This window comes from Spermophilus citellus (genome assembly GCF_964194105.1).
Source record: "Spermophilus citellus genome assembly, chromosome: 12".
NCBI classification, from domain to species: Eukaryota; Metazoa; Chordata; class Mammalia; order Rodentia; family Sciuridae; genus Spermophilus; species Spermophilus citellus.
In genome coordinates this window covers 32,922,730-32,948,497 of record NC_138198.1, presented here as the reverse complement: position 1 = coordinate 32,948,497, position 25,768 = coordinate 32,922,730, and the positions used below count along the sequence as shown (strand labels likewise).

General features: G+C 45.5%; 1 protein-coding gene across 1 annotated transcript in view; it reads right to left on the bottom strand.

Annotated features, from left to right (window-relative positions):
• The window catches only part of LOC308631406 (E3 ubiquitin-protein ligase RNF213-like), a gene marked incomplete at both ends in the record, with an annotated part of 277,493 nt that overhangs the window by 17,399 nt on the left and 234,326 nt on the right, over window positions 1-25,768 (bottom strand). The window contains 13 exon segments of the mRNA XM_081262610.1: window positions 106-250; window positions 659-780; window positions 1,230-1,349; window positions 2,076-2,194; window positions 3,107-3,202; window positions 3,759-3,895; window positions 5,798-9,424; window positions 10,059-10,214; window positions 10,410-10,603; window positions 11,498-12,239; window positions 12,242-12,655; window positions 13,698-13,862; window positions 13,972-14,108. Coding sequence (XP_081118736.1) covers window positions 106-250; window positions 659-780; window positions 1,230-1,349; window positions 2,076-2,194; window positions 3,107-3,202; window positions 3,759-3,895; window positions 5,798-9,424; window positions 10,059-10,214; window positions 10,410-10,603; window positions 11,498-12,239; window positions 12,242-12,655; window positions 13,698-13,862; window positions 13,972-14,108 — 6,174 coding nt within the window.

Below are 25,768 nucleotides of genomic sequence, written 5' to 3'. Positions count from 1 at the left end.
TCCCACTATGCCAGCTGCATCTGCCAAGCCACAGAAACCCAGAAGGGCAGCTCGCCACACTCAGCCACCTGATTCCCTGATGAGAAGCAGGGACATGACTCATACCACTGCACACACTGTCCCCATTCAAGAGGCTGAGGAGGATGGTGACTCTCCTCATGTTGCGTGTGCTGCTCTCCTGGTCCCTGAGCATCCCCACGGCACTTTGCACACAGCTCCTCAGCAGTCTGGTGGTGTCCAGGACTTGTGCCTGCCAAGGGAGACAGCACATCGTCTGCTGCTGCCATGTCCAGGGTGGGTGAAAGCTACGCTACCCACACGAGAAGGTGGCCTGGTGTCCACCTGCCCAAAGCATCAGTGGCCAGTCTCCATGGTGAAGCTGACCTACTGACCTCTCCCAGCTGATCCCAGTGTACTGCCCAACCCCCAGAGGACCACTGGCAAGGTGGTGGCTGACATCAGGGATTTGGTGAGTGGTTGAGGGACAGGGCAGAGCTAACTAGGAGTCTTCATAAAGAAGGGAATGACAGATCTTGTCCTGGTAAGTCCCTCATACTTCCAGCATAAAGAGAAGGCAGGGCTCAGCCTGACCCTGGCACAGCTGCCTGGGCTCCTCCAGCTCAGCCACCTGCAGCCAACAGGGGAACAGAGAACTCACATCACCGCCCCTCAGGTCCACGGCCTCCCATTCCATCTCCTCAGGACCTTCCTCTTCCATTTCCATTTCTGCCACCTCCCCTGACATGCTAGTCTCTGCCTCCATCGCCTCCTCCTGGTTGCCTTTTGATGCAAGCAAAGGGAACACAATCAAGTCACCACTTGGAGAAGGAAAAGGATGGTGTGGCACCAAGTCTGGGCCTAGGCTGAGAGCTTCACCGAGGTTTCCTGTCCCAAGCTTCAGTGGCAGCCCCAGTCGTGGGGACATTTGTCACCCAGTTTAGCACAAAATCTACTGTTCAGGTGTCCCACAGCCTGGGGCACATGACCCACAGCATACCAGTTGATACACTGGGTGTTGCTCCTTGGCCTTCCCATGGCCCTGGTGATCTTGACCATGAGCCAGGCAGTTCAGTGCCACATCCTGAGTTCTGGCTGAGGCCAGGTGCCGAGACTCAAAGGTAACTCAAGTGTGGCAACCCTGACTCCAGCCCCACAGGAAGCTGTCTAACTTGACACCTTCCATCTGCCTCTCTGCCCCTACTTTCCCAGACTGAAACCTTGCAACTCACGCTCAGGGCTGTCTCCTGGCATGAACAGCTGGCTGATGGTAACACTCTGCAGCTTAGTCACATCAGAGGACATGACTGGGAACCTCCGGAGGTCATCGATGTGCACAGACCGCCACAGCCCTGTGAAGAACAAAGCTACCAAGTCTTCTCAAGTCTTTTCACTTTCTTCTTGTCAGCCATGAGCAGGGACACACCTGTGTCCAGATGTTTAATCACACTACTGACAGAGGAATGATCAGTACCTCAAAGTCTATGTCCCTGAACACACGAAAACCCATCAGTTCCACTACATCATATCAGCATGCTCACCATCAGCCTGTGTGTTGAGACTTATTAACTGGTGTGCAAAGGCTACCTGGATCCTGTCTATGGTTCTTTACATGCATCTTAGCATACTTACTGTCACTTAGTTAGAAAGTGCTTCAAGATACTGACAGGTTGTCTTTCCATCTGTGAAATTATTAAACTTATTTCCCTCTTCTCAGAATACCAATTGTCTTACATAATCCCATTTGTGATCATTCCACAGAAAAAGAGTTGGGCTGATTTGAAGGCAAATCAAGGAGTCAGGCACAAGGAGTCAGCACTAGGGCTGGTTGCAAGGGGAAGATCTCAGTCATTTGTACAATGAAAAGTTGGAGCAGGAGCTTATCCTGTGCACACCTGAGATAGCCCAGGCCATGCTGACAGAGCAGCAGCAAGTCCCAGGGTGATGGCTGTGAACAGTGAGCCAAAGAAGCCCAGAGACAGCTGGAATTGGTGTCTGACTTAGACACACAGGCAGCATGGGACCCCTGAGAATCAACCCAGACATACTTAAAGACAGTCACTTATCTTTGGCCCTACCTCCATGAAATCCCACATAGGATGCTCTGCTCCCCATCCGGGACAGTTTTGTGATGAAATAGACAAAGATGCAGCCCCGAGTTCCTTGTATTTTGTTGATTTCATTGATAGCAGAGTATCTATTTAGAAAACAAAAATCAAAACAAAGCAAACAACTGAGCAAAAGCCAAGGTGTGAGATGGCTGCTGGGTGTCCCTGGAGCTGTCAGGGGCTTTACCACATTCCACACAATGCCAGGGGCCACCACATCTCTTGTGAGAGGAGGATGGCTTCTTGTTGGTGGGGTCACTTTCTACCTCTCACTGCTGATCAGAACTCCCACTCGGCACGTCTCAGGGCCCTCACATGCCAGAGGGTGGGGCTTGTTGGCCTTCCCATTTTGAGAGAGTACAGTGAGGTACAGTGCCCCTTGCACCCCCAGTGGCGGCAGACCACCTCCTAGCAGGATCTGGCTAGCCTTAACTTTGTACTAGGCTCCCAGTACTTTAAAGGGGCAGAAGTCACTCTTACATTACATGAGTAACAGAACACAGCAATTATGAAAGCAACAGATTTATAGTAATCATAAAAAAATGTCCAATAAATATTAATTTATTTACATAGTTTTACTGCCCTTAAACTTATGATAAGTACTTTTTTTTTTCTTTTTATGCAGTGCTGCGGATTAAACCCAGGGCCTCAGACATGCTAGGTAAGTGCTGTACCACAAGGCTACATCCCAGACTAAACTTTAATCCTAATTGTGTGATTAAAAATTAAAATGACCAAAAAATGACTGCAAACATAGCTTTAACACATTCTTCTACACACTACAAATATTCCATTATTGACGGGTCTTGCATTTCACCAATTCTGTGCCATTACTGGCCTTTTCCTTCATCCTTTCCTCTCTAGCTTACCTAGCCCATGTCAGGAGCTGGGAGGGAGAGTCATTCTTATTTTCACACTGCTTTCAGGAAATAAATTCTTCAGGAGGTCCTGGGTAGATTTTGGCTTCCTGTGTTTCCTGAGAAAAAATACTAAGAACATACTTAGCTGATGCAATGAGCTGAGCACTGTGAGCGCCATCATCAAAATCCAACTGGACAATGAGGATTTTACGTCTGGCTGTCTTCATTAAGCTGCTTCTGAAAGAAAAATTGAATCACCCAAGTGAATCCTCTGTCCTAAAACACAGGCAGCCATGGCTCCGTAGGCTGAGGCACAAGGCTCACAAGTTCCAGGCTAGTCTCAGCAACTCATCAAGACCCTGTCTGCAAATTAATAATAATAATAATAATAAAAGGGCTGGAGATGTGGCTCAGTGGTAGAGCAGCCATGAGTTCAGTTCCTAGCATAAGTGAAACCAAACAAAACATAAACATGGATCACAACACTCCACAAAGTGAAGGGAAACACAGGCCATGTAGAATAATCCAGCATCCAGTAGGGTCTCCTTCCACAAGGTGAGGAGGCAATCCACTGGAGAAGGAAAGGGCTACACAAATATCAAGAGACAGATGATACAGCTGTGGAGAAGGCCACTTATGACAGGGGCTGGAAGGGCATACCATGAGGCTGAGCAATGACCTTCTCACAGTGTCCAGTGCTCAGAGTTCCTTTCGAGTGGCTACCATGCCCCATCATGGGATACCATATACCTAGGATGGGGGCTGAGGGTGATGGCCGGGCAGGACACCTCACCGGACTTCCTTGAGGAATGAGTACTCGGTGTCGAACTGCTGCAGTGACAGGATCACGGGCTTCGGGGCCAAGCCCTTCACTTCCTCCCCTAGGGCCTCGCAATCACGGCTCGTCAGCAGTCTGGAGAAGGTGGTGACCTGCAATGTGGGTACGCAAGCCATCAGCCAGAATCCAAGCAAGGGCACAGAGTGGTGGGTTGGAACCCAGGACCAGGGGGCACTGGGACAAAAAGAAGCCCGACCCCGAGCAGGTTTTACATACAAGGAATGGCTGAGGCAAGCAGAACCTCCAGGGTCAACAGATGACAGAGAGAAGACTTGCCCCGGCCAGAAGATGCCTCGGATGCCTTCTGAGAAGCCAATGTCTCTTTTCCTATTTTGGTCCCTACCTGAGAGCCTCCTGATCCTTTAGGGCTCAGCACAATGCCATTTCTTCTTGTAATCTGGCTTCCTGCTATCAGATGGAGTTAGCCACTGGCAACTCTTCCTCCCCTCAGTAGTTCCCAAGTCTCTGCCATGGACCACATCCCATGGTGCCAACCCAGATGTACCTAGGCATGTAGGACCTCAGCTCTCCAGACCCCTTCTATTTTTTTTTTTTTTTAGTACCAGAGATTAGATGTAGGGGTGTTTAACCACTGAACAACAACCCCAGCCCTTTTTTTTTAATATTTATTTTTTAGTTCTCGGCGGACACAACATCTTTGTTTGTATGTGGTGCTGAGGATCGAACCCGGGCCGCACGCATGCCAGGAGAGCGCGCTACCTCTTGAGCCACATCCCCAGCCCAACCCCAGCCCTTTTTAAAAATTTATTTATTTTTTAGTTGTTAAAGGACCTTTATTTTTTATTTATTTTTATGTGGTGCTGAGGGTCAAACCCAGTGTCTCACACATGCTAGCATTCTACCACTGTGCTACAAGCCAACCCCTTTAGCCCTTTTAATTTTCATTTTGAGACAGAGTCTCACTAAGTAATTTAGGGCCTTCATAAGTTGCTGAGGCTGGCTGGCTTTGAACTTCCCATCCTCTTGCCTCAGCCTCCCAAGCCACTGGGATTATAGGCATGTGCTATTGCACTCAGTTCCAGACCCCTTCTCTGGGCCTGTCCTTATGAATAGGCTTCAGGTTCCCACATCCAACCATAGAGCAGACATCCAAACCTATCCCAAACGGATGTCACCACCACTAGCTGCCAAACCCACTGCTGTTCCTGGATTCTCCATGGTGATTGCACAAAGCTGCAGTGAGCTCAGGAAGGCTGTCTTCCACCTCCTTCCTCCCCTTAATGCCTGCTAACTGTCTGCAGTTTGCACCATGCCAGCAGCCTCCTGACAGCTCTATCCTCTCAATGTCAGTCTCTTGCTCCACTGTATTCCCATCACTGGGGCAGTGGGGTATGTCCACATACATATTGCTTCATAGCTCCTCTCTGTGCAGGCAATACAAAGCTCAAGGCTGCTGACAAGGCCCTCCACATGTCTCTCCACCTATTCCATCCCTGTGAGACCCAGCACTCAAAGCTTGAACTTTACCGTCTATCAGTGATCTCCTAAAGGTCTCTTGCACAGATGCAGATTCAGACTCAACACCTGTGTCCCACAGAGGCCTCTGCCTCTGACACTGGCCCATCCAGCCCTCTCTTTCAGTGCAAAAAGCCTCTCTTAAGGAGAACCACCTAAGATCCATGTCCCTACCTGGAGTGCAGTTTTCACCTATGACACACACTAAGGGCACCTGCATGGGAGACATTCTCATCCATTACTCTTATTCTGTCAAAGGATGGGAAGCAGACCAATTCACTTACATCCCAGGTGGACCCAGCACTCTGGGACCTGAATGTTGTGCCCAATGCTGCTCTCAGAGCAGAGCTCTACTCACAATCAAAAAGAGGCCTAACTGAACTTATCCTCCTTGTGCCTGTATGAAACACACCCGTTTCCTAGACTGCACACTATCTTGAAGAGAGTCAAAACCTCTGGGCCCCAGGGACCAGGGCTCTTGGGTGAAAGAGGAAAGGGAAAGGCTGTGGGGCAATCACCTCTGTGAAGATGGCATGGCACTCCGAGTCCCCATTGCGAAGTTGGGCCTGGAGGAAATCTGTAAAGGAGTGATGCTGCTGCTTGTACCAGTATTCCTGCGACAGCACCTGCGACAGCACCTGCGCAGCAAATGAGCCCAATGCAGAGTTGCTCAGCCACACCACAGCATCTGGTGTGGCACAGTCCAGCAAGATCAGCTTGGCTTCCTCAGACACCCTGTGGTATAGCTCCTCTGTCAGGTCCCCGGGACCCTGCCTCTCCACAGCCTGCAGCACCACGGAGGCACAGGCATCGGAGTGGTAGCCGATGAAGATATCAGCAGGGCTGTACTTGTGCCCAGCCAGGAACTGATGGGCCTTCACATCAGCAAACTGTTCTGCCCACTGCATGAGCTCCTGCACAATGCTCTTCTGCCACCCCTGTAGCACCAAGCTGATGTCCAGGTAGTGCTTCTCCAAACGGTTAATGAGGGGCACAGGGAACTGCTCATACACCACATTTTTCTCCTCGATGACAATAAGGCGGAAGTCAGGGTGGACCCGACACTTGACACGATGGGTGCCGAGCCCGAGGTCCACGTACTTCTGGCCCCCGAGGTAGACGTAGTACTGGTTGAGCACATCGTACAGGCTCTCATATAGGTGCTGCAGGTTCAGCAGCACCACCATCTTGCCGGTCTCCATGCAGATCTTCACCCGATTGATATTTCTGCAGATCTGGGTATACTCCTGGTCCCGGGGAAAACTGGAACCAAAAATGATCTCAGGCTGCTGGTCCTCACTGAAGAATGACTGCTGCAGGATCTGCAGGGCCATGTAGTTTTTGGTCAGTATGAGCAAGTAGCGGGATTCAGCTTCTTCCAGTTCCCCGACTGCTGGGAGTATGTTCTGCATACTCCCACAAATGTTCTGCTTGATGAGCTCCAGGGTGCTGACCTCTTCCACACACCCGGCCTCAGGTAAACTGGCCATGAAGATGTCCAAAGCAGGGATGTCATCTTTGCCACTGAAGTTCCGAAGGACTGCCTGTGCAATATCCTGTGGAGAAGGCTTCTTGTTAGATGCTCTGGCTGTGGCAAAGACCATCTTGATGAGGCTATAGTAGTCACGAAGCCCGAAGAATTCCTTGTTCTGCCTGCTGCACACTGTTTCATAGGCCTTGGCAAAAGGAGCGAAGTACCCTCGGATCCTGTCCTGCACCAGGCTGTCTGAAGAACAGATCCCTCTGGCACTCTCTATGAGCTCCTTCTCACTGGGGCTGCCGCGGGACACAAAGATGCCCCGATTCATCTTGGCAGGGTCGAGGGCCCAGTTGGAAATACCTATGAAGCCGACTTTTTGGTGGGGGACAGGATCACCTTCAATGCACCCATCTTCCAGCAGTGGGTGCAGAGCCTTCAGGGGCATTTTGGGGGAATCTTCTGCCAAGCCGACCTCATCCAACACCACCACAGACACGTACTGCTGCAGGTCCTTCCCCTGCTGGAAGCGAGCACACTGCTTGAAGGTGTTTATGATGCCCTGTGGGGTGCAGTGGGGGCTACACTGGAATGACACCAGGTGGACTTGCTTCAGGCTGCGGAAGAGAGCGGAGTGTGCAGCCTGGCCTTGCATGGCATCTGCCACGATGGTCTTGGCAAGAGATTTGGAGCTGCCAGGCTTTCCCACCAGGAAGAGGGGTATCTTTAGCTCAATGCAGATGATCATCATGAAGACATTCTCCTTCAGAGCCAAGTTCCTGGCTATGGTTTTCCTCAGAGGCACCCCACTCAGGAAAAGATCCTGTGCGTATGTGATCTCGTCCAGGATGACTCTGCTGTCGTCATATGGTTCTGGAAAATACCTGCAAATGGCTCTGCGGTAGGACTCCTTCTCCTTTAGGGAGGCATGGTAACAGACCCCCACAGCCATCACCAGGGACCAGAGGACGGGGTCTCTTCTGAAGTTATTTTTGCTGACACTGGTCTCACAGAGAAAGGTGTTCAGCTTCACCAAGAGCATCTCTCTGCGGCCATGAAACCATGTGAACACCTTCACACAGCGCTCCACATCCCGGAGACTGACGAAACTGCACTCACTTTCAGTGTTCCTCATGAACCTCTGAGAGGCAGAGAGCACTTCTGTGATCACATGAGTCTTGTCTTCACTGATCCTGACGTGGTCCACCAGTCTCTGCACAATCTGCTGGATGTAGAGCTTTTCAGCAGTGTCATTCAGTTGCCCAAAGTCCCACACCAGAGGAATCAGGCTCGGGGGCAGGGCGTGGACACGGTACACCAGCTGCCTGAGGGGAATGGAGCCCAGCCTTTCTGCTGTCTCCTCTGCACTGACCCTGTACCCCAAACCAGCTGACTCCAAATGGCAGATGGTCTCCTGGGAGTGCTTCCTGTAAGGGTTGCAGGCAGCTATGATGTGCAAGCCTGAGTCCTCCTCCAGGGGCTGGCCATCCACAGTCTGGTCACACAAGACTTCCTTAATACAGCTTATGGCTTCTGTTGTGTTGGCTTCATCAAAGAACAAGATGGTGTCCAACTGGTGTGAGTCCTTATTGGATAAGGCAGTTTTCTCAGCCTCTAAGACTTTGGAGTGAATCATGGCTGTGGTTGTTCCTCCATGAACCTTGACCAACTTCATGGTCTCAGCCTGGGCACCACAACGCTGCAGATCACTAAGGAATTTAATGAGCCTGGTTTTCCCACAGCCAGTTTCTCCCATGATGATAACTGGGATCCCACACCTGAACTGCATTTCAATGGCCAGAATCTTGAGCATGTTGTCCATTGTAAGCTCATATGTTTCATCAGGGTCAAAGGCCTGAGGAATTCCTAGTGGCCGGCAGAGTCTCAAGAGTTTCTCGTGTCTGGGGAGGTTATCAAAATCAACATTGAAGGGCACGCCTTGAAGCAACAGCCCCCTGTACAGTTCTTCTGTCATGACATCTTTCCTGATTATCTTCCCATTGAGATGGTTGATGGCATCAACGCTGCCATTCTCATTGGGCTCGAGATGGAAGCCTATGAATGTCATGGTCTCACGATCACCATTGAAGAACACATATGGGTGAGGCTCTGACTCCCACCTCCTCCGGAGAGTGAAGGGGGCGAGCTCTGCCTCATCAACCCCATTCATGGTGACTATGTGCTTCCCTTGACTTTGGTCAGAGGTATGAAGTGTTGGTGTGGCAAAGTCTCTTGCCATGACAATCATGAAGGTGACCATGAAGTTCTTGAAGCCCAGTAGTGTATCTCCAGTAAAGTCTGGATTGCAGAACACAGAGGCCTCACAGTCCTTGAGCTGAGAATTGAGGAACTGAGCAAAGTTCTGGAGCTCAGACCAGGAGGGGTTGATGACCCCACAATATATGAGGAGGTGCTGGATGCACTCCCCTGGGGTACCTTCAACAGAGCCTGCTTGGTATTGAAATGTGTCTAGGTTTTGTTTTCCATGGAATCTTTTTAAATATTGGTAAGGTCTTTGGAAAGTAGCACTGCAGAACTCTCTCTCATCCATTCCAGGCTCTATGAAGCTCCTCTCAGGGCTCAGCTCCAAGGCTATCACTTCTTTGGGAGGTCTGCAGGTGACTCTGGGGAAGATGTCAAGAAAACTAAACTGGGGGGCATGTGGATTCTGCAAAGAAGAGACATAAATAGAAGTTAGAATTTGATTTCCTGAAAGATGCCCATATGTGCTAACCTTCCACGTGGTCTCCTGTGGATAGACCTTTATAAAAACAATCACTTGAATGCATGTGGCTTTCTGCAGCCTCTTGTTCACAGAGGCTGGCATCTGCATGTTAGAGCATTACAGAAGCTCAACTATGGCATCTGCATTATGAACCAGAAAGCTATATCCAATCCTGTGACTTGATCTCTTCACCAAGCATGAACACATGTGTAACAATAGAACTCCCACCAGCTAACAGGTTTCCATGAATGACAACTCACTGTCTTCTTCACTGGCAGTAAGGGAGACAGTGGCCATCAACAGAGGAATCCTCCACACTCAGCACCCCTGGAATTCAACCCCAGACATAGGAACCAATCTGACATATCCAGATGAATCCGAGATGCTACCAATCAACATGAGAGTATTCTCATTCTAGACATCATTAAGATCTAAGTCCAAGCATGCATTTCCCCTAACATGTACTCACAGCTACCCTAAGGTGAAAGTGGAAAACAACCAAGATGTGTCAACCCAGGCTTCAAGCCACAGAATCAAAGGTGTGCCATGACCACCTGAAAATGCCCTGTGTACATACCAGCTTTGTAGACCTCTTTGGCAGTACTGAATTTCCTTCTGTAATTTCAATGATATATAAATGGCATGGGTTCCGAAGCCACATTTTCCCACTTATATCCATTAGGTATTGTAAAATGAGGATCTTGAAAAGAAAGACCCAAGTTCCAGTCTGTACCTAAAGACAGAGAAGCATGGGTTTGAAAATACACAATTGCCAACCATTCCTCCCAACCCCCAGGACCCTCCTGACTTCTTCCTTGGGAGAAGGCAAGCATAGAAGGAAGGGACTCCTCATTCAAAGAGAAGCAGATGGGGCCCTGGGAATGTGAGCCTTCTGGTGTGGCTATTCAGTTGCCATGTGGGCACTTACCGAAGCAGTCACATCAAAGTGGAATATCATGGGCGTTTTCCAATACTGAACATCCCAGAAAGACAGGAGGGAGCCCAGGACCTGGCCCTCATCCACCTGAGCGTCAGTCAACCGAACAATCTTTAAAGGCACCTCTTCACTGTTTAACTTCTTTTTCAATTTTTCATGCAATCTCTTCACATAGAGAGATTTTCCTATAATGTTAAAACAAGGAAATTAGATCCTAAGCCTATGGATCAAGAGGAACAGATTCCAGAGAGATTAGAAATTACTTCTCAGCCAGGAGCAGTGGCACATGCCTATAATCCCAGGAGCTTGGAAGGCCAAGATAGGATGATTGTAAGTTCAAGGCCAGCCTCAGTAACCTAGTAAGGCCCCAAACAACTTAGTGAGACCATATCTCAAAATAAAAAATGAAAAAGGCTGGGGTAGGGCACCCTTGGGATAAATCCCCAGCTAAAAAAAAAAATTAAAAAGTTACTTCTCTATATAAAATTCAAAACTGATGCAACAGAACATCATATTAGAGCACAACTCCACCATGAAGCCAGAGTCCCTAGCTGTCACCCACCCAGCATCCTCGAATTCCCCATGATGACAATGGTGGAAGTGTAATAAAGTAAAAGCAGAGGCATGTCCCCCAGTGGGGGAGAGAACAGGTTGTATCTGGACAGGGCACAGTGATGCTCACAGGTTGAAGTCAACAGAATGGAAGTCACCACCTCTTTCCAAGGAAACATGACAGTGACTAAAGGGAAGATGCAAAGGCACTCTTCTCCTGGAGCCAGAGCAGCTGTGCCTCTTCTGCTCACACCAACACAACCCGGAATAGGTCAAAGGAGGTTATGCAGGAAAAAAGTGACCTGCAGAGAAGTCCATGCAAGGAGAGGATCAGGGCTTCCAGGAACTTCAACCTGGATGGAAAGGGGGCTCCTTCTAGGGGAAGCACTGACCACAGGGAGTCAGACCCTCCTGAGACTCACTTTCCCACCTGCAGAGGGTTGTCAGCTGAGAGTCCCTCTGCTACAGAGAAAGGGGATACTAGGAAGCCCTCAGAGACTGCCTGCCCATCCCAGCACTCTCATTACCAAGTCCTGCTCTCTCTGAGGCCACGATCCCCACACACATCCGGTCTCTGAACACAGCTGCCGCTGACAAGGTCTGTGCCGGGACCCGGTAGTGATGTGCCAAGTAGGCCTGGATGGCATGGAGAGGCGCCTGGGGGATGACGTGGACTTTGTGCTGGCTAAAGGCTGAGGGCAGGTAGCAGCATTCCCGTGCTGCATCACAGACCAGCACCAGCTGGTAGTCCTCCCGGGGACACTGTGTGCACAGGCTGTGGAAGAGGGCCTCTGCCTGGCAGGCCACCTCATAGCTCAGCTGATCCACAAACAGCAGGCTGTAGACCTTGTGCCCCTGGGAAACCGGGGCCAGGCAGCGGTGCAAGAGCAGGGCTACCTCCTCAACCGTGGTCCCTGGGGTACAGAGTAGCACCTCATCGAAGGTGGGCAGGGGCTGGCCTGGGGCCTGCATGTAGATAGCCAGGGCAGCCAACAGCACCTCAGGGTGGCCACATATGACCAGGTTGGGCTGGCCAGCCTGCAGGCCCACAGGAAGAGACCGCTCCACAGGAGGCCCGCCCGTCCTGGCCAGGTGAGCCAGACAATGGCCCAAGGCCTCCAGGTCCAGGCAGCCAGGCAGAAAGACACTCATGCTCTCCAGGGACTGTTCCATGATGGCCCTCAGCTTGGTCACCAGGCTGATCTTAGAGGATTGCAATGGTGGTAATTCTTCCATCACTGTCCTCATGTGGTGTCTGGGGGCCTCGTTGAACCCCTCCCCTCGGTGGCCCTTAAGATGTCAGCTGGGGTGCAATTGTCTTTGATGAAGGACAGCATCATGAGGGCAGCTTCACTGGGACTCTGCTTCCTGAGCTCAGTGCTCAGGAGGACCAGCTGCTCGGCTGTGTAGAAGTTGAGGTAGAAGTGCTCTCTGCGCTTCCTGCTCATGAACTCCTTCCAGTCATCCAAGAAGTGCTCCATCTTCCTGCAGAGGGCTTCCAGGAGCCGGGTGACGTCCCCACTCTCTGTCAACTGGCTTACCAACTCCAAGTGGAAGTCCATGCAGATGGAGACGCCATTCCTGGGGCAGCAGTAGACCTCAGCAGTCCAGGTCCGGAACAGCATGTTTCCCGCAGAGTACAGGTTCAGGAAGGCTTGCACGAGCCGCTGCACATGGCAGAATAACTGGGGGAAACAGGGGCATAAGGCATATGTCACAGTGAACTACTGGAGGGGGACGTGCCAATCTAGACACGCACAGGTTCTAATTGAAGGGGCTTGGGTTCACTCCTCCCTCAGGGTCATTGGGAAACACGATCAGCCTAAGGAGTGGGTTCCCATCTTTGGGAAGTGATCAAGTGGAAGATAAGAATGTCGACTGTGGGCTGGGCTGTGCTCAGTGGTAGAGCACTTGCCTAGTATGTGCCAGGCCCTGGCCCTGTATCCAGCACTGGGGAAAAAAAATGTCAATTGTGAAGTACAAATAAACTGTAAGAAAAGAAACTTTACATGAGAGAGAGACTATTATATAAATCAATAACCTGTGTCAACAATTACTTCAGAATTTTTTCAGTACTGGGGATAGAATCCAGGGTAGTCTACCACTGAGCTATGTCCCCAGCCCTTTTTATTTTGAGACAAGATCTCACTAAGCTGCTGAGGCTGGCCTTTAACTTGCAATCCTCCCGTGTCAACCTCCTGAGTCACTGGTGTTACAAGCATGTGCCACCACACCTGGGTTGATTACTTTTTTTTAATATTTATTTTTTAGGTGTAGATGGACACAACACAATGCCTTTATTTTTATGTGGTGTTGAGAATCGCACCGGGGTTCCGCCCGTGCTAGGCCAACGCTCTACCGCTGAGCCACAATCCCAGCCCTGGTTACTTTAGTTTTGATGAAGAGTGCCCATTAGAATCTTGAGATTTTTGATTTTGCCAATTTACAAAGTAAATGAAGCCATTCATACTTCTTCCTAAGAACTATCTACCTGGTCACCTCCTGTTAAATGCAGTGGATTAACCACCAGTGGTGACAGATCCCTCTGATGCTCTTTTGGAGGAGCTGATGGCCCCAGGGCCTGTCCCATCTCAGATGTGACTCCACGCAAGGTGCACCCTGCAGACCCACAAGCTCCACTCTCTGGAACCACTCTGTCCACCAGAGGCCAACCCCTGCCTATTTCCATTTGCATGCCCAGCCTGAGGCAACGGGGCACCTGCTCACCTCAGAAAACCTCTCCACTTCCATACTCTTGTGGTCTTTCTTGCCAGACATCAGCATCAGCTTGTTTAAAAGATCCCTCAGCTCTTCCAAAGTGTAGGAGCAATCTGGCTCTAGGCCACTGTGACCCCCAGGGAGGATCAGGTGCAAGATGGCATCTGGGGAGATCTGGGAGGCACAACATGTTTAGAGGTCATTTTCTAGTGGCTGAAACCCTGACTCTGCAGCAGGCCAGTGTGTGCCACCAACAGTGCACCTGGAATCTGGGAGGGCTCACCTTCTGGTCACCTGTGGGTGCCCTGATCTCATAGATGCCTCTGCTGTTGATTGCTGTGGCCAGGGACAGAGACGAGAGCTCAATGGATCCATGGCTTTCCTTCACTGTCTTCAGCCACTCCAAGTTCCTGGCAGAATCTCGCCATTGGGACAAAAGCAGAGAACATGGGTCAGGGTTCGAATGACTATCTTCCTCCCTGTCCTCCTCCTGCCTCTGCCCTTGCTGGGCAAACTCCAGCCACTCTCCTCCAGGGCTCTGGGTGTAGCTGCTCACCCAGTGCCTAAGGCTGACTCAGGTGCCTCTGCCTGATCCCTCAGGACCCTGCTTGGTCCCCAAGGACCCTGGCCACTCAGTGTAGATGCACTGGTGCCTGGTTCCTAGCTGACACATGGAGTGCACGTGGCCTGCACTTATGGATGATTGGGTGGATGGCCACAGGACATGCAGCCAGGTGGGAGGCCACCATCCTGCTGTGTTCTCAGAACAAAGGAAAGATGCCTGACTGAACAGGAGCCCTAAGTTCTTAATGTCCTGCCATGGTCCCTGAGCATGGCCAGAACAACTTAGGAAAATTTTAAGAGAATGTGAGCTTCTAGCAGGAAAACTGTCTATCTCCCCACCCTCCAATCACATGCAGGACCAGCTGTCCTGAGGAGGGTGCAGGCCTCTGGACATCTCTGCTCATTGGGTGAGTTATGTAGTGCTGGTTAACTAAGACTCTGGTACAGGCAATTTACTTAAATGTTTATTTTTTTCTGATAAAAAATTAATCAATATCAATTGTGAAAAATACCCAAAAGTAATAAAATAAAGGACAATTACTACCATTCAGAGAAAACCACTGTACACCCTCTTTTACACTTCCTATTGTGTGCTCTTTCCACTCCTGTCTTGTAGGGTGGAAAGTACTCTTGACATGCAGTTCCATAGCTCTCTTCAAACCCAAGACAAAAAAAGCATTTCCATTTATGAAGAAAACCTGGTTTTCAATATCAGTTTAAATGGCTGCCCATGTGCCCTCAAAGCAGAGCAGTTCCCTCGGGCTGCAAGATCACCATGCCTTGGAACCGGGAACAAGACTCACCAGCTTACTGGGCAGGTGAGGGTCGTTTTGCAGAGCCTTCCAGAGTTCTTTCAACAGTTCCATGAACTCGCTGAAGCCTGCCTTCTTGTCCAGCTTATACAGCAGGGACGCATAGCCCTGCACAGCATCATGGAAGCAGGCCACCCGGTCCACATCAATGTCATTTTCTCCAGCCAAGATGGAGGCGAGGTTCACAAACACCTGGAGCTCGGTGATGCCTGAGACAGAAAGGGGGCTAGCACAGAACAACTCCACGAAGCTGCACAACTCATACCTGGGGCATGATCCTTAGTGAGGCCATCAATAGACACTAAGTAAACATCTAGGGCCTGCTCCACTTCCTGCCTTCAGTTAGGACTCCAGGATACCTTTTCTTTTGTAGGATATGATGACACCACTGACCAACATCTAACCTTTACCAAACAGTTCCCAGGCACTGTTCTAGGCTTGTGTGTACCTTATTTCCTTTAATCCACAAACATCATCACTTAAACAAAAGCAGGTTCAGTTGGTAAAAAATATGTAGATGATTAATTATTTTAAAAAATTGAGATAATTCTCTTGAGTTACTTACCAATCAAAGATTGTACATCAAAGCAGACTCAGGAGTACAAGCAGCACAGTTCTGGATGCTATCAGGAGGTGTCCTGCCAGGCCTCTGTGGTGCACCAGTGCTGCTCCTGCTCCATCTACTTGGCCTTTCTTACCTCCCCTCCCCCACCCTCTATCCAATCTATACAACCACATAGGCTGCCCAGCCCTAGACTTGGAGAGAAATGCACAGCTTCTGCAAGCTTGCTGCAGCAACATCCACTTATGTGCAAGAGCTTGCCTAGTCCTCTAGAAGAATGATTTGGAAGGCACAAAAGGAGTCAAGATACTGAAGAAAATTACACCAGTATCCAAAGATGGAGAGAGCAGAAAAGAAAACAGTTTTAACCAGAACTCTGAAAAGCCGCCCTGATGCAAACTCCTGGAAGCAGACGCTGCCCCCCACCTAACACACGCAAGTGATTGAGGCAGGATGTCCTCAAGTTCAGGAACAAAACTTGGCAAACACTTGAAACTGAGCTACCCGCCTACCTCCCAGAGCCTCATGCAGCCAGCTGACCAGCTCCTTCTGCAGGGCCAGCTCTTCTAGACACTGGCAGTGGGGCTCACTGATATCCTGTAGCAGCTTCTTGGCCTGGATGAGCTGTGGGCTGATCTGGTCCAGTCTCTCATGACGGGTGGCCTCGAAGTCATCAGTCTGAAAGATGAAGCTCTGCTGAAGGCTATACCAGAGACCACCCATGCCTGCCTTCCCACATGCCTGGACAAGAAGACGCTACAGCAAGAGTGTGACACACTCTTGCACCAAAAATAGTATGACCTCCATGGCCCTCTTTGCTACACTGCAGAAGCTACTGTCCACAGTTACCCAGTGCCATGAGGAAGCCTTCAAGGACTTTGAAACCTGTTCTGCACAGCAGCGCTGCCAGTTCTGGGCTTCTCTGTTTGTGAGAGTAACAGATGTGCTAAAAGTTTCAAGATTAGGTATAGACAATTCCACACTCTGCTAAATTTTAAGCACTATCATGCCTGTCTCTATTGAAACATAGGCCACACACACTTTAAAAATGTGAGGCTAAAAACAGGAAGGAGAAACTCAGGCCTGACCTACGACAGGAGTAATGTATCATTTGGTACTTCCTGCTGGAACTAGGAAAGGTACCTGGACAATTGACAAAATATTTCCTTTTGTGCTTTTATAACCTAATGAAATAAGATTCCTCTGGAAAGAGTATGGTTTCTCTATCCTGAATTTTTGGTTCTCAGATCGACCCAAGAAAACTCACTAGCTAAGGAACAGTCACACTATCTCAAGCAAAGGTAAAAATGCAGGCCATGGAATGTTCCAGCCTCAGTGCAGCCCAGACAGAGCCTTTCAGGGGGGCTGCCACACTGCCCGTCCCAGAATCCCTGGGGCTTCCAAGGAGTCTGAGGTAGGCCCCCACCTCACAGGAGTCCCCAGAAAATAACTTACAAAGTTTATTAAAGTGTAAAGAACACTGAAGTCACCAGTCAATCCAAAATCTTTTTTGACCTTGCAGATGACTTTGGCTGAGCTGATTGCCTGGTGCAGGCTATGATACTCCTTGATCTGCTCAACACGCTCTGAGATCCAGCCCCTCTGGGCCTGAGGATGTACTTCACACATGATCTGGAGGTCCAAAGTCAGGTCATTGTATTTATCTACAAAGTCTTTGAAGATGACATCAATTTCTGCAAAGGTGACATCTCCTGACTTCAGATCCTGATATAGTTTCATGAACCTTTGGTAACAAGGCAAATATAAGTACTCATAGGCCTCTGTAAGTGCAAGGGGTCGACTTTCATATTCCCCTTTGGGATCGTTCAATGACTCTGCAGCTTCTTCCCAGAAGATCTGGAAGATGTGGCTGTCTGTCAGTGAGTCTATCCTTTCAGCCATTTCCTGGACCTTGGGGCCTAGGTTGTAGTGTGTCATCTGCTTACAGGCCGAGGACAATGGCTGGCTCAAACTCATGATTTCATTCAGTCTTTTGCAATTCAGGTCTTCCATGTGTCTTGCTTCAATCTCTCCAAAATCCACTTTGGAAACCACAAGGAAACATGGAAGTTAAACTGCTAGTCATGGTAGCGTCTTATTTTACTTTCCCAGTATTTCTAATCACTGCCTTAAGAAAACTAAGTGAACACCATTGCTGGGATTTTTGTCACACGAAGAATTCATCCCTCCTCCCCTCCACCCTGCTGTGGCTCATTCATCAGTTTTCAAGATAAATAACAGATTGTAAGCTCTTGTGTGGAAAGGACAATTAGAAACACATATCCATCTCCTTTCCTCCCAAATCTGTCTCCAGTAACAGATTAGAAATTGCTTTTTCAAAGATCATAACCAGCAGGAATGAGGAGAGTAGAAAAGGAGCCCAATAGCAACATACACTGGGAAGTAGAAAGATGACCACACCAAATGATACTCCTGGGGCCTGAAAACACAGACCCTGAGGCCACAGTAGACATGAGCTCAGCCAGGCCAAGCACAAGCTCCTGGTAGGCAAGGACACTAGTTTCTAAGGTCACCCTAGACTGGAGGAGGCAGGCGGAACAGGAAGTGAGTTCAAAGTCTGTTTAAGAAGCAGTTGGTAAGAGTCCATCCACCATGGAGGCTGCCCTCTGCCTGGCAAGAGACAGGAAGGACCACCTGCAGGGCTCTCAGGCCTGGAGGCCACTTCTAGACACACACCTGTCTTGGACAGTTACAAAGGACAGGGAGTATTCAATTTTAAGAACCAAGAGGACCACACAGCCACCAGGGCAGGAGAACTGGAGTAGAGGAGCTCACCCTCCTACACTCCCTCTGGATCCAGAAACATGGCAGCAGGCAGGGGGCTGCAAAAGTGACCAGCCCATAAGAGAAGCCCTTAAGGACCAAGTCAATTCAAGGGCAGCCACAGAGCCTCAGGGGCCATGGCCCAGAAGTCCTTAGCCTGTCAATACACTTGTGGTGACTGTCTTTATAGACACAGACAAACAAAAATCTCCAGCCAGAATAGAAAAAGCTTTAACATGGGGAACATACCAAAAACCCAATAGGGCTGATGTAGCTCAGTGGTAGAATGCTTGCCTAGTGTTCTAGCATGTGTGAGGCATGGGGTTTGATGCTCAGTGCCAAATTAAAAAAAAAAAAAAAAAAAAAAAGAAAAGGCTAGGTTTGTTTCATCCTCAGCATGCAATAAAGAAAAGAAAGGGGGAAAAGCCAACAGAGAGAAGCAAATTGAATGAAGTGGAAAACTATGCAAGGAAAAGAAAAATCTTTAAAAATACCAATAATCTCCAAAAGATAAGATACTTCAACCATGATCCATGACAACAGCACAGTATATAAATGGATCTTTAAAGAAAAAAGGGAGGGGCTGCAGTTGTGGCTCAGTGGTAGAAAGCTCACCTAGTGCGTGAGGCACTTGATTTGAACCTCAGCAATACATAAAGATAAATAAATAAAGCTATTGTGTTCGTTTACAACTAAAAAAAAATTAGAAAAAAAATGCTGGTGTGGTGGCATATGCCTGTAATTCCAGCAGCTTGAGAGGCTGAGGCAGGGGGATCGTGAGTTCAAACCCAGCTTCAACAAAAGCGAGATGCGAAGCAACTCAGTGAGACTCTGTCTCTGAATAAAATACAAGGAGCAGATGACAGTGACCTCAGCCTTTTTGCCACACAGAAGGAAGTGGAGCAGACAACAGCGACCCCAGCCCACTCTATGGTAGGAGGAGAACGGCCATGCTATGGCCTCATCTGCTGATGCATGCAGTGGCTTTCCCCCTGGCTTCCATTTAGTGACAACAGGCAGGACCAACAAGACCATATTTCAGGTTCCTGCAGGCAAGGAATTGGTAATCACTACAAGATTATAAGTTAGAAACTATAATACCTTGAATCCACAATGCTAGAGAGGAATACACATGGACGACATGAAGAAACAAGGGAAGAAGTGCTTGAAACACACCAAGCTGATACAATAATAGATTCCATTGACATTCCATTCCAAATGTACATAATTAAAATGATCTGCAGAGCAAAGAATGAATTAAAAGAGCAAATACAAGCAACAATTGACTGCTCCACCAAAGAGATTGAGAGGAAATACAGGTAACAAAAAGTTACTTCAAGAAAATCATAGAGACTGTGAAAAAAAAACAAAAAACAAATGGAAATCCTTGAAATGAAGGAAACAATAAACCAAATAAAAAATTTAATGGAAAGTACCAGTAGACTAAATCACTTGGAAGACAGAACCTTAGGCAATGAAGACAAAATATATAATCTTGAAAATAAAGTTGACCACATAGTGATGATGGTGAGAAACTGTAGAGAGAACCTTCAAGAATTATGGGAAAACATGAACAGACCAAATATAAGAATTACCGGTATAGGGGAAGACACTGAGATACAAACCAAAGGAATGCACAATCTCTTCAATGATGTAATAACAGGAAATCTCCCAAGCATGAAGAATGAATTGGAAAAATCAAAAACAAGAGGCTTACAGGACAGCAAATATACAAAATTACAACAGATCCACACCAAGGCACATTATAATGAAAATGCCTAGCATATAGAAAAAGGATAGAATTTTAAAAGCCACAAGATTAAAGTTTCAGATTACATATAGAGGGGAAACAATTCGGATCTCAGTAGGTATCTCAGCTGAGACCTTCAAAGCTAGGAGATCCTGGAACAACATATATCAAGCTCTGAAAGAAAATGGATGCCAACCAAGAATCTTCTACCCAGCAAAATTAAGCTTCTGATTTGATGATGGAATAAAAATCTTCCATGATAAAAATTAAAAGAATTTACAATGAGAAAGCCTGCACTATAGAATATTCTTGACAAAATGTTCCATGAGGAAGAAATGAAAAATAACAATAAAAATCAGTAAAAGGAGGAACTACACTAAAGGAAAATCCAATCAAAGGAGAAACCAAGTCAACTTAAAAACCAAAAATAAACCAAAATGACCAGGAATACAAACCATATCTCAATAATAATCCTGAATGTAAATGGTCTAAACTCATCAATCAAAAGACATAGATTTACAGATTGGATTAAATAAATCCAAAAACATGCTGCTTTCAAGAGACTCATCTCATAGGAAAAGACATTCACAGGTGAAAGGTGAAAGGATGGGGAAAAAACATACCACTCACATAGGCCATGTAAACAAGCAGGGGTTTCCATTCTAATAATGGATAAAGTGGACATCAAACCAAAGGTAGTCAGAAGAGGTGAAGAAGGACATTTGACACAGCTTAAGGGGACCATATATCAACAAAACATAACAATCATAAATGTCTATGCCCCAAACAATGGAAGTTCTATGTATATCAAACAAACCCTTCTCAATTTCAAGAAGAAACTGATCACAACACAATCATACTGGGTGACTTTAGCACACCTGTCTCACCTCTGGATAGATATTCCAAACAAAAACTAAACAAGGAAACTACAGAACTCAATAATACAATTAAATGATTTATATATAACAGACATATATAGAGTATTTCATCAATCATCGAGTAAATACATCTTCTTCTCAGAAGCACACGGACCCATCTCCAATATAGACCATATATTAGGCCACAAAGCAACTCTCAGCAAATGCAAAAAAAAAAAAATAGAGATATTACTCTGTATTCTATCATATCATAAGGAAATGAAAGCAGAAATCAATAATAAAATAAAAAATAAAAGCTACTCCAACACTTGGAGACTAAATAATATGATATTAGAAGAGAAATGGGTAGCAGAAGACATCAAAGATCAGTTAAAAAAAATTCTTAGAGGTAAATGAGAATATCAACACATCATATCAAAATCTCTGGGACACTATGAAGGCAGTGCTAAGAGGAAAGTTGATTGCAGTAAGCTCATTCATTAAAAGAATAAAAAGTCAACAAATAAATGACCTAACATTACATCTCAAAGCCCTTGAAAAAGAAGAACAAATCAACAACCAAAGTAGTAGAAGACATGAACTAATTAAAATCAGAGCTGAAAATGAAATTAAAACAAAAGAGAGAATTCAAAAAGTTGACAAGAAATGCTGGTTCTTCTAAAATATAAATGAAATTAATAAATCCTTAGCCAGGATAACAAAGAGGAAGAGAAATAAAATTCAATTTACTAAAATTCCTGATGAAAAAGGAAATATCATGATGGACATTATTGAAATACAGAAGATTATTAGAAACTATTTTGAAATTTATACTCCAATACAATAGAAGATCTTGATGACACCAAAAAATTTCTAGAAACATATGATCTATTCTATCTGAATCAGGAGGACATACACAATTTAAATAGATCAATTTCAAGCAAGGAAATAGAAAACACCATCAAAAGCCTACCAATCAAGAAAATCCCAGGACCAGATGAATTTTCAGTCGAGTTCTACAAGACTTTCTAAGAAGAACTAATATTAGTATTCCTCAAATTATTCCATGAAACATAAAGGGAGGAAACCCTTCCAAACTCATTCTATGAGGCTAACATCACCCTAATACCAAAACCAGACAAAGACACATCAAGGAAAGAAAACTTCAGACTAATATCCCTGATGAACAGATACAAAAATTCTCAATAAAATCCTGCCCAATCTCATACAAAAACATATTAAAAAGATAGTGCACCACGATCAAATGGGGTTTACCCCAGGGATGCAAGGTTGGTTCAACATATGGAATCAGTAAATGTAATACATCACATAAATAAACTTAAAGACAAGAATCATATGATCATCTCGATAGATGCAGAAAAAGCATTTGACAAAATACAGCACACTTTCATGTTCAAAACACTAGAAAAACTGGGAATATTAGGATCATACCTCAACATTGTAAAAGTTATCTATGTTAAGCCCAAGGCCAGCATCATTCTAAATGAAAATAAATAAATAAATAAAAGCATTCCCTCTAAAAACTGGAACAGGACAGGGATGCCCTCTTTTACCACTTCTATTCAACATAGTCCTTGAAATTCTAGGCAGAACAATCAGAAAAAACAGAAGAAATTAAAGGGATATGCACAAGAAAAGAAAAACGCAAACTATTTGCAGACAACATGATTCTATATATAGAAGATCCAAAAAATTCCACCAGAAAACTTCTAGAACTAATAAATTAATTCAGCAAAGTAGCAGGATATAAAATCAATACCCATAAATCAAATGCATTTCTATACATAAGTGATTAATCCACTTAAAGAGAAATTAGAAAAACTACCCCATTCAAAATAGCCTCCAAAAATACAAAATACTTGGGAATCAACCTAACAAAAGAGGTGAAAGACCTGAAAACTACAGAACACTAAAGAAGGAAATTGGAGAAGACCTTAGAAGATGGATAGATCTCCCATGCTCTTGGATAGGCAGAGTTATTATTGTCAAAAGGGCATACTACTCAAACTGTTACATAGTTTTAATGCAATTCCTATTAAAATCCCAATGACATTCTTCATAGAAGTAGAAAAAGCAATCATGAAATTCACTTGAAAAAATAAGAGACCCAGAATAGCCAAACCAATCCTTAGCAAGAAAAGTGAAGCAGGGGGCATCACAATACCAGACCTTAAACCATACTGCAGAAAAATAATAACAAAAACAGGTTAGTATTGGCACCAAAATAGACATGTAGACCAATGGTACAGAATAGAAGATACAGAGACCAACCCATATAAATACAGGTTTCTCATACTAGACAAAGGTACCAAAGACATACACTGCAGAAAGGATAGCCTCTTCAACAAATGGTGCTGGGAAAGCTGGAAATCCTCTGTAGCAAAATGAAATTAAACTTCTATTTCTTACCATGCATAAAACTCAACTCAAAGTGTATCAAGGACCTAGGAATTATACCAGAGACACTGTACCTAACAGACAAAAAAGTAGGCCCAAATCATCATGTCAGATTAGGCCCTGACTTCCTTAACAAGACTCTTAAGGCATGAGAAATAAAATCAAAAATCAATAAATGGAATGGATTCAAACTCAAAAACTTGTTCTCAGCAAAAGAAACAATCAGTGAGGTATGGAAGCAGAATTTTACCACACACACGTCAGATAGAACACTAATTTTCAAGATATAGAAATAATTCAAAAACCTCAATACCAAAAAAAAAGAAAGAAAGAAAAGAAAAAAAGAAAGAAAGAAAACCTAAACAACCCAGTCAATTAATGGGATAAGGAACTGAACAGACACTTCTCAGAAGAAAATATACAATCGATCAACAAATATATTAAAAAAACTGTTCAACATCTTTAGTAATTAGAAAAATGCAAATCAAAACTACTCTAAGATTTCATCTTACCCCAATCAAAATGACAGTTATCAAGAATACAAGCAATAATGAGTGTTGGCGAGGATGTGGGGAAAAAGGTACACTCATACATTGCTGGTGGGATTGCAAATTGGTGTATCCACTTTGGAAAGCAGTAAGGAGATTCCTCTGAAAATTTGGAATGGAATCACCATTTGATCCAGCTATTCTATTCCTCAGTCTATACCCAAAGGACTTAGAATCAGCATAGTATAGTGACATAGCCACACAAATGTTTATAGCAGCTGAATTCCCAATAGCTAAACTGTGGAACCAACCTAGAGGCCCATCAAAAGATGAATGAATAAAGAAACTGTGGTATACACACACACACACACACACACACACACACACACACACACACATACACACACACAATGGAATATTACTCAGCATCAAAAGAGAATAAAATTTTAGCATTTGTAGGTAAATGGATGGAGTTGGAGAATATAATGCTAAGCAAAGTAAGCCAATCCCAAAAAACTAAAGGTGGAATGTTTTCTCCCTTTAGAGGATGCTGATCTATGATGTGTGTGTGGGGGTGGGGGCGTTGGAAGAATGAAGGATCTTTGGATTGGGCAAAGGGGAGGCTGGCGAGGGGTTATGAGGGTAGAAAAGATGGTAGAATGAGATGGGAATCATTACCCTAGGTACATGTATGATTGCACAAATGATGCATCTCTACAAAATGTACAACCAGAGAATTGAAATGTTGTACTCCAGTTGTGTATGATAAATTGAAATGCATTCTGCTACCATATATAACTAAGTAGAATAAAAAATGAATATAATAATAAAAAAGAAATTACTCAGCTCACCAATAAAAGATATAATCCATGCTTATACAATTACATCAAAGTGAATTCTACTCTCATGTGTAACTAAAAAGAACCAACAAAATGCAATCTCAAAAAAAAAAATCAGCATACTACAGTGATTCAACCACATCGATGTTTATAGTAGCTCAATTCACAATAGATAAGCAATGTAGCCAACCTCAGTGCCCTTGGACAAATGAATAAAGAAAATGTGGGGGGCTGGGATTGTGGCTTAGTAGTAGAGCACTCCCCTAGCATGGGCGGGACCGGGTTCGATTCTCAGCACCATATAAAAAAATAAAATAAAGGCATTGTGTTGTGTCCATCTACAAAAAAAATCTCTCTCTCTCTCTCTCTCTCTCTCTCTCTCTCTCTCTCTCTCTCTCTCTCTCTCAAAAATGTGGTAAATGTACACAATGGAGTGTTACAATTACTCAGTTATAAAGAAAAATGGTTTTATGGTATTTTCTTTGGTTAATGAGTGGAAATGGAGATTATCATAAGTTAAATAAGCCACAGTCCAAAAGTTAAAGGTTGAATATTATGTCTGATATATGGAAACTAATCCAAAATCAGGGGGGCATTAAAAATAATCAAAGTAAGATCAGAAGAGTAGACAAAGATGAATAAATATAAGGGAGGAGAGAAGGGATAGGAAAAGTCAGTGGAATGAATGCAACCTAAATTTCCTATATACCTGTGTGTATATACCATGAATATACCACAGTGAATCTCACCATCATGTATATCCACAAGAAACTAATTTTAAAAAACTCTTAAGTAAATAGCAAAATGATCAGTAGAGTAGAGGGAAGGGAACAGGGAATGAGAGGAAATTAAGGTAAAGAAAAATACTGGGGATAAATTAGAACAAATTATATTCCATGCTTTTAAAATTATGCCAGTATATTCTATTTCTATGTATAACTAAAAAGAACCAATAAAAAGAAATATTTTATTTCTTTTATTTTTTTATTTCTTTATTTCTAAATAA